The sequence below is a fragment of the Nannospalax galili genome, unplaced genomic scaffold (assembly GCF_000622305.1).
Source record: "Nannospalax galili isolate Female #2095 unplaced genomic scaffold, S.galili_v1.0 scaffold487, whole genome shotgun sequence".
Taxonomy (NCBI): Eukaryota; Metazoa; Chordata; class Mammalia; order Rodentia; family Spalacidae; genus Nannospalax; species Nannospalax galili.
In genome coordinates this window covers 719,558-729,136 of record NW_008357047.1, presented here as the reverse complement: position 1 = coordinate 729,136, position 9,579 = coordinate 719,558, and the positions used below count along the sequence as shown (strand labels likewise).

The 9,579-nt window shown below is 37.2% G+C and overlaps 1 protein-coding gene across 1 annotated transcript in view; it reads right to left on the bottom strand.

Annotated features, from left to right (window-relative positions):
• Positions 1 to 9,579, bottom strand: part of Malrd1 (MAM and LDL receptor class A domain containing 1) — a 721,844-nt gene that overhangs the window by 412,521 nt on the left and 299,744 nt on the right. Inside the window, exon 21 of the mRNA XM_029557135.1 lies at positions 1,855 to 2,011. Coding sequence (XP_029412995.1) covers positions 1,855 to 2,011 — 157 coding nt within the window. The remainder of the gene's footprint in view (positions 1 to 1,854; positions 2,012 to 9,579) is intronic.

The window sequence follows — 9,579 nt, the reverse complement described above, 5'->3', positions numbered from 1 at the left end:
ATATTATTTTCCAACAGAGCATATCCAGACAGGACTTGTGAGTACACATTAAAATTCTCTCTCAGTTTTTTCCATGCATTTTAGTCTTCCAAAGAAACAAGTCATGATCAAGAATAGCATGGAGTCGCATGACTCCACACTCACATATAACCAAGTGCATGCACATGTGTGTACACACACACACACACACACACACACACACACACACACATCACCACACAGGTATATGTCTAGAAAGAAGACATTTTGAACATCTTGGCTAAAAACAAAGAACAGGCTCACAAAATGATGAGACTTGTAAAACAGATGGAGGCCCATACATACGACTAAAATGGTGGTGATTCAGAGACCCAAGAAATAATAATGTAATAAATCCTAACACATTGAATAACAAAGGAAGTCATGATTTAACACCAACTAAAGACAGTTACATTCAGAATTAGAAACTTGATGGGGCTGGAGAGATGGCTCAGCGGTCAAGAGCACTGACTGTTCTCACAGTGTCTGGTTCAATTTCAAGAACCCACATAGTGGCTTACAATGGTCCATAACTCCAGTTCCAGGGATCCAATGCCCTCTTCTGACCTCCACAGGTACTCCACAACACGGGTGCAATTACATACATGCAGACAATACACTCATACACATAAACATTTTTTTAAATAATACATAAAATATTTTTTAAAGAAATAAACTTGAGAAGGATTTTCTTTAAAACAGAAGGGAAACTATAAAAAGACAAACATGGAGTTAGAAAATAACAATCAGTAAAATTAATTTAGGCAAAATATGCTAATGAGGCAAAGACTAGCAAATAACATTAAAATCAAAACTTTACATATCCCCAGGTGTGGTGGTGTATGCTTTTAATCCCAGAAGATACAGGTGGATCTTTGTAAACTTGAGGATAGTCAGTGCTACATAGTGAGAACGTGTCTCAAAAGAAAAAGGGGAAAAGATAATGCATACCCTTAAATATCGTTCCAAACATATTTATTGCTATAAAGTGGAAAAACAAATGTGGATGATAAGCATTAACTAATGGCATATCATAGTACAACCGGATTTGGAGTGACAGCATAGCAAAAGCACGTCACACAAATCCAACCTGAAGGAAATATTTAAAATGCCTTAGCTGCAAACTGAAACTATCAAGGTCAAAGTTTAGAGAAGGGCAAGGAGATTCTCATTTGAAAAGCACTAAGAAACTAACAGGGGATAAGATGTGTTTTTTTATTGGGGTTTTTTGTTGAGCTATTACTTGACGATTAACCAAAAATGAGATTTCTAATTGAAGGGAAATGAGCTGTGACTGAAATTTGTGAAATATTTTTCTAAATAATTTACTTCACTTTTCTTGTTTGTTGTTTTAAATATGTTTGTCTTTAAATTTTTATGAATCCTTTCAGAGTTTCATTCAGTGTACCTTGATCATAATTCCCCCAACCCCAACTACATTTTTTCTTAAAGAAACCATTTGAAAAGGACTACTGGAAAACGGAATTTTACCATCTTTCCAAACAGGAATCCATATCATAGGTTTCCAAAGTGTGCATGCTCACCGAATTGCATCACACTCTGAACTTGAATGCTGAAATTTATATAGCAGGTCTCAAGTGTACAATAGGACCTCACATTTGCTAAAACCTCTGAATAGGCAACAATCAAGCATTAAATAAAAAGGAAATCACTTACCAGCTACCAATGTCCAATTTGAATAAAGCTTTATCTTAGTCCTTATCATTGTGCCACTAATAAAGTTTCCCTGTTAGAAACTATACATTTAATGATACTTGGTTATGCAGTACACATTTCATAGAGAAAATTCCAAAACTGGGGTTGACTGTACAGTACCTGGAGAGAACCCACTGTGGCACCGTTCATATGTGTCCAAAACACCAAGGTACACTTCGGTCCAGTGAGAGAGATAACAGGAGTGAGGATATCAGCTACGTCACCAAATTTCCCATTTGAGCTATCAGCATACAGGTACCAACCATCTGTGGTATTTCTGGGGAAAGCGTCATAAAACAGCATAGTTTGAATAACCACATTTTATTGTTCTATAATTTCCCTTGTAAGTATAATGTTTTATGGCAGGCACAATTATGTTCTGCAGCCTTCGCCACCATTTTGCTCAGAATTCGCGGGCCTTGACGTGGTATCTGTTGACATGAGTATATTGAGGCCAACACTGAAAAATAACCAAATCTACAAGAACGTGGTTGAATCTCTTTCAAAATAATGATACTACAAATATTCGAATCTACTTCCAGAGTTTATTTTCAGGTGGGTAAAATGACACGCAGAATCGCTGAGTACAATGAAAGGAATGATAAAGGACAAGCAACAAATACCCAGACCACGAGAAACCTAACAAAACCGGTCTGGAGCATAACTCACAGGTCTGAAAGGCTTTGGTTCAAATATATTCTCTCTGTTAATTTAGTCCGGTTTGATGTCTACATATTTAATAACATTGCAGATAATTTTAAAGCGTGTCTTCACATTTTTAGACAAGCTTTCTTTTACACAATAATTTGTTTCCTTGCCACTCTTCACTCACAGTTACTAGATAGTATAGAAGTTAAGTTCATTGCTCATTAAAACGCTTTTTATTGTGACACTTTTATCATCCTCTCTGAGAAAAGAAAGGAAAATTGTTAACGGAGAACAGGTGGAGAGGAAGACAGATGTATTCATTCTGATGCCACGAATTTACTCTTTTAAATAACTTATTGAGAATTTCATAGCAGTATTTAAGCATATAAGGTGTTTTGATCAACTCCCTTCCCTCCAACTCCTCCCATATCTCCCCATCACATTTTTTCTTACAACTTCATGTATTCTTTCTTCTTTTTGCTCCTCTAACATTCCCCCCTTTGAAGAGGTTACCCTAAAACCTTTTAAGGATTAGAAAAGATCTCCCAAATACTTTCAACATTTTGGGGACAGGCTACGTATTTATTGAGTGCTCAGTCTTGCCAGACTTGCTAGTGGCTGTCCAAGGAACTGGAAACATACTCATACTTGTTGGAAAAAGACTTGATGGGGTTTGGCCTCTGGACTTGTCATTTACTATGTGTGCAACTTTAGGCAGACTATTTAACTTGTCTGAATATAGGATCTACATTTTATATAATAGGGGAGTTAACTTTAGGGTCTAAAGAATTAGAAATCAATATGTGAATATCTGGCATGACTTAGATAATAGTAAATTGTAGCTACAATTCGTGTTTATGTCATGAGATGCTGCAAAGTATATAAGCAACTGGTGTCCTTCATACCAGAGCATATTGTTTGGATTAGAGAACTGTGGTCCACAATGCATCTGTGTTCAGAAGTGGCGCTTCTGGAAAGTGACTGGATCATGGGGATTCTTGCTCATCAATGGAATAAGTCAATTATGGCTTCATAGCTTAATAAGCACTGGGAGGTGATGGAACCTTAGGAAGCAGGTATTAGTTGGAGGAGGTGGGTCACTAGGAGTGTACCACTTTCCCTGGCCTTTTCTGCTTCCTGACTGTAGTGAGATGGAGGAGGTGGGTCACTGGGAGTGTACCACAGTTCCTGGCCTTTCCTGCTTCCTGACTGTAATGAGATGGAGGAGGTGGGTCACTGGGAATGTACCACTGTCCCTGGCCTTTCGTGCTTCCTGACTGTAGTGAGATGGAGGAGGTGGGTTGCTGACTCTCCCTGGCCTCTTCTGCTTTCTGACTAGTGAGTTAGGCAGCTGTGGTCTAACAAGTGCCAGTCACCGTGGTGCTCTGCCTGACAGCCATGGATGGAGACTTTGAAACCATGAGCCACAATATTTATTGTCCTTTCAAGTTGTTTGTCTCAGATACTTTGTCACAGAGAAGGAAAGCTGAGTAACACAAAGGTATGGGGTTAAGACAGGTTTTTTAAAAAACGTTTATGTGTATGCATGTGTTTCTTGCATGTGTGTTAAATGCACCCATGTGGTTCGATACCTGCAGAGACCAGAAGAAGCCATTGGATCCCCTGGAACTGGAGTTATAGATGGTTGTTAGCAGCCACGTAGGTGCTGGGAAATGAACCTGGGTCCTCTGCAAAAGCAGTCAGTGCTCTTAACCACTGAGCCATCTCTCCAGCTCTGAGTTGAGACAGTTTCTAAGAGGTAGTATAATTATATTAAGTTGTCTAAATTATATCTCAATGAAAATGAACTTCCAGGTTTATTCCTTGGATTCTTAATGTCCTAACATACCAGTCCCAGCACAAACAATGGTTCTTAGAGTACACTTCAAGGTGTACAAAGAAGCATGTAAACAACCAAGAGAAATGAACTTCCGCATTTCTACATATGGCTTTGTTAATACATAGACTCTGTGTCTTATTTAATATGTGATTGTTTTTAAAGCAACTACTAGGACCATTTTAACTTAGTGACATTGTTCTATAAAAAATAATTCTAAAGAATCTTAAATCTTCTAAAAAACTAAGGTTCAGCTCTTGAGATACAGACTGTTCATTCTGCTTTAATTTTAGTTTTAACCTTAAGTCAAACTCCCGAGATTTCTTGCCTAATATAATATGACTCCTGAATGATTTTTCAACTATTATTGAGTCACTCCATCTATTCTTCACACATCACTTAGAGTAAACTTTTAAAAATAGAAAATGGGATTGTTATAATATCCCATTTCTTTAAACCTGTTAATGGCTTTCAAATGCTCATCATCTTAAACTGTAGATCATAACACAATAGAAAATCATATAACTGAATGTGGAGGGTCCCAAAAATCTTGGCAACAATAACAGGTTTGTGAAAGTGTAGTACCAATTCAAAATCAAATTTTTAGTGAATCCAATGCATTTCTGGTCCATGTTGTATGATTTAATTTCACTGAGGCCATGGTTCTGAACACACAACATGTGTTCTTTGCCAGCACATCTGTAATGCTGTACACTCCAATAAGTGCTGCCTGAAAATCTTTGGTTGAAATCAGACTAAAATAAATATTGTAACATTTTCTGCTGTTTTGGAGATAGTGATTTAATTATGGAAAACAAAAACTTTTAATATTTTCCACCTTATTGTTTGGCATGTAAATACTGAATCAGTTTAATCTTTGGATTGGATTATTTTAGAGCATCTCATTTTAAAAACATCTGTTTGAATTACTGAGTTGAGTTTCATAGGAAATCATTAAATGGATTTTGGCTTGGGGTTAGGAGAGAATTTCCAACAATTTCTGAAATGGTCCTAAACATATTCTTGCCATTTTGTACTACCTATTTACTCAAAGCGGTGTTCACAGCATTGATGTGTAAAAATCAAAATAATGGCCAGGTGTGGTGGTGCACACCTTTAATCCCAGCGCTCGGGAGGCAGAGGCAGGCGGATCTCCGTGAGTTCAAGGCCAAGCAAAGTCATCTCATTAGTACGAAAATTTGCTTTCTTTTTAATAAGTTGTATAACTTATGAATATCAGATATATTTTAAAATATTTTTTATTTATTTTTTATTTTATGTGCATTATTTTCTTGCCACCATGTATGCAAGGGCATCCATGTTGTACAATGCCCATGGAGGTTAGAAGAGGGCATCAGATTCCCCTGGAGCTAGAGTTACAGATGGTTGTTAGCCAAGTGGGTGCTGAGAATCGAACCAGAGTCCTCTGCAGGAACAGCCATGCTCTTAACCCTGAGCCATTTCTTCAGCCTTGAATATCAGATACTTTTAAAGAAATTGCTTTATAACTTATTATCAGGAAATATTTGTTTCTTTGTCTGTTTTATATACCTGTATGCCTGGGGTAGCAAAAAAACTTGTTGGGGGTAAAAGGTGTCATGATGGAAGTTTAAGGAGTCCTGTTCTACTGACTTGGAATGCAATAACATATTCTATACCACACACATCTCTACAGAACTTTGCCTATGATTCCAAATGGGAATTGGAGTGGGGAAGAAATAGATGCAATTAACTCTCATAAGGCAGAACAGCTTCACTCCAGCACAGCACTGTGTTTATAGATCACCATAGCTTAAGAACGTCAATTCCTCACAAATTGGTTTATGTACTAATTGAAGCCCTAAGATATTACCAATACTTTTATTTCTCAGCAATTGATACATTTATGTGGAAATAAAACAGACAAAATAGTCCTACTTTATTGTGATGAGGAATGAAGCTGGAGGTCTTATTCAGATATCAAGACTCCTAAAGGTGTGGTCATCAAGTGCCATAGCCTAAATGATTGCACTCCATAATCCACATGTTGAAATTTTAATCACCAAAGTGATGCTACAGGAAGTACAGTCTTTGAGGAGATGATTAAGTTACTTTAGGGGAAGTGGCTAGAACTATTATTAGAGAGACCAGAGAACTAACTCTTTCTACTATGTGATGAAGCAGTGAAGATACTCCATCTCTCCTAGGTTCCAGGAAATGTTTGTTAGTCCCTGTGTGTAGAACATCCCACACACTACACCTGAGGGCACACATGTCTGTTGCTTAGAAGTCACCCATCTATGGATTTCTTACAGCAACGTGAGGAGACTAAGACTTTAGAGAGAAAGGCATTAGAGCAGCAGAAAACAGCCCAGTGAAGTGGAAGAAATAATCCTGAAACACGGGACATCTATTTTGAGAGAAATTTACTTCTTCAGAACAGTAATAGAAAAGACAAACTTTTTATTTGGTGAACTGAATAGATAGCCACGGGGGAAAAATACACTTTGACCTGTATCTCATAACACTCAAAAATAATAAATTTTGGATAAATTGTAATTGGAGCGTGAAAGGTAAAACAATAAAATTTGTTTGAGCTAACTACAATATCATCATGATGTGGGAATAAGAACACTTTTTAGGAGCCTATAAAATCATTCTGACAGAAAATATTATAAAATGTGACTATGATCAAATGAAGAAAATTTACCTATCATAGATATAAATACAGTGATCTGAAGTCAATGGGGAAAGACATTCATATCACATTTAATAAAATAACATTTTTTGTTTATATCTTAAACAATGCCACATTCAACCATCTACATATATGCATGTTGTCATATTATGTAACTACACACACAAGAGCAAGTCCTAGATGAGACATAAAATGTTACTGTGTTTATGTTTGCAAGTCATCATATTTGTTTCCTTAACAGTGCTGATATATTGTTAGAGCTTCAAAATATGCTTATTCAGTAAAATAAATGAGTTTAAATCACAAAAGTATATAGATAAATGAAAAGAGAAAGGTATTGCTAAAATTATTCAAAAAGATAGAAATAAAGGGAGAACTCCCAAAATTCTTCTATGAAGCCAGTATCACTCTAATCCCAAACCAGGTAAAGATACAACAACAACAACAACAACAACAACAACAAAAGCTATAGTCCCATATCCTTAATGAACATAAATGCAAAAATTCTCAACAAAGTACTCACAAACCGCATACAGACACACATCAAAAAGATCACCCACCATGATCAAGGTGGCTTTATTCCAGAGATTCAGGCATGTTTCAATATACATAAGTTAATAAGTGTACATATAAATGAACTTAAAGACAAAAACTACATAGTCATCTCAATAGGTGCATAAAAGGCTTTAGACAAAATCCAATATGCATTCATGTTAAAAGTCCTAGAAGGAATTGGGTTCGAGGAAACAGACCTCAACATAATTAAAGCTATATACAACAAATCCAGAGCCAACATCATTCTAAATGGAAAAAAAAACTGGAAATATTTCCACTAAAATCAGGAGCCAGACAGGGCTGTCCACTATCTCTATTCAATATAGTGCTTGAAATCTTGCAAGAGCAATAAGACAAGATCAGGAAATTAAAGTTCTAATTAGAAAAGAAAAGGTCAAATTATCTCTATTTGCAGATGCTATGATAATACTTTCAGCAAAGTGGCAGGTTACAAAATCAACTTACAAAAATCAGTAGCCTTTCTATATGCCAATAATAAACAATCAGAAAAAGCATTCAAGGAACCCTCTCACTCACAATAACCTCAAAAAATATGTAGAAATAAACCTAACAAAAGACATTAAGGATCATTTATGAATTACAATGAAAACATCATATCTTTGAAGAAAGAGAGATAAGACACTAGAAGATGGAAGGACCTCCCATGCTCATGGATTGGTAAGAATCAATATTGTGAAAATGACCATCCTACCAAAAGCAATGTCTAGATTCAATTCAGTGCCAATCAAAATACCCACGACATTCTCCCAGAGCTTGAAAAAGTGATTTGAGTCTTGATAATGGACTTCAACTTTATCAGAATGCCTTTGGGTTTTTGTTTCCGTGACTCATGAATTAAAATGAAGTAGCAACTGATGTTTGTTGACAATGAAAAAACCAGGACTAGGTTAACGACTATGAAATCACCCTCAAAGATACCAAAGCCAACTGTTTCAATCATGAGTGCCCACAGTTCCTATTTTTATGTCGTATAATGGAAAGAAACACTTTGTGATAAGAACAAACACGTTACAAGGCCAATACAAAGTCAGGGAAAGACAAGATACATATGTTTATCTTCTAATTTCAAATATGAATGTAAACTGGTTAACAATGTGAGTATAGTTTTTATAACGGATTTTAAGTCAAAAAATTTTGAGAACTCAAATACATGAAACATAAAAAATGAGCGTGTTGCTCTGCTTCCCTGGGCCTTCATGACCTGCAACCATCACTCCGACTCACAGGCCTCTCTCTGTGGGGTAAATTGATGGCACCCTCCTGCCCCTTGACTCCCCCAGCCTCATTCACCCTCCCATCTCCCCCGCCAGTCTCTCCTCCTAGTCTGGGTACTGTCCCATTACTTGTCTTGGCATCCCAGACACCTGGGGAACCACCACTGCATCCTGATCCTTTGCATCCCCACCAACTCAGTTACTTCTTGGGTCCCCAGGAGCACTCTGGGCCTGGTCCTGCCCTCACCTCCCTCTACTTCCCTGGGTCTTCAAAACCCGACAACCTCTTTCCTGGATGCCAGGGCTGACATTTCCTCTTCCTGATCCTTTGCATCTCTGGATGGCACCAGCCACCAGATGCCCTAGACCAGCATCTTTCCTGGGCCCAGCTTCCAGGTCAGTCCAACCCCCAAATTCCTGAGGCCAAGATCTTTCCTAGAGGGATCGAGACCTTAGGAGAAAGCCTGAGAGCATCTAATACTCATCTGACTTGGGCTTCTGTGGGAACCCCTGAAGAAAAAAGCAATCTGACCACTCCAATATAAAATCAATAGAGATATCCGGAAGCTTAGACAAACCAGCTTTTCATGCCCAAAGAGTAAACCACAAAGACACATAAAGTTCACAAAAAGAAGCAGACCTAAACTTGAAGGCTTGAGTCTCACACAAGAATCAGAAACTAGAAAGAAATTCACATATCAAAATCACAGAGAAAAAATAATAACATGAAAAACCAAAATAACATATTCCCAACAAATGCCAATACTCCTCTAGAGGAGTACAATAAGAACCCCCAAGAGATAATGCAGGAAATGGAACTCAAAAGAACAACTATAAACATGATGTAGGAATTCAGTGAATTTAAAGAACACACAAAGAAATCAAAGAGCTGA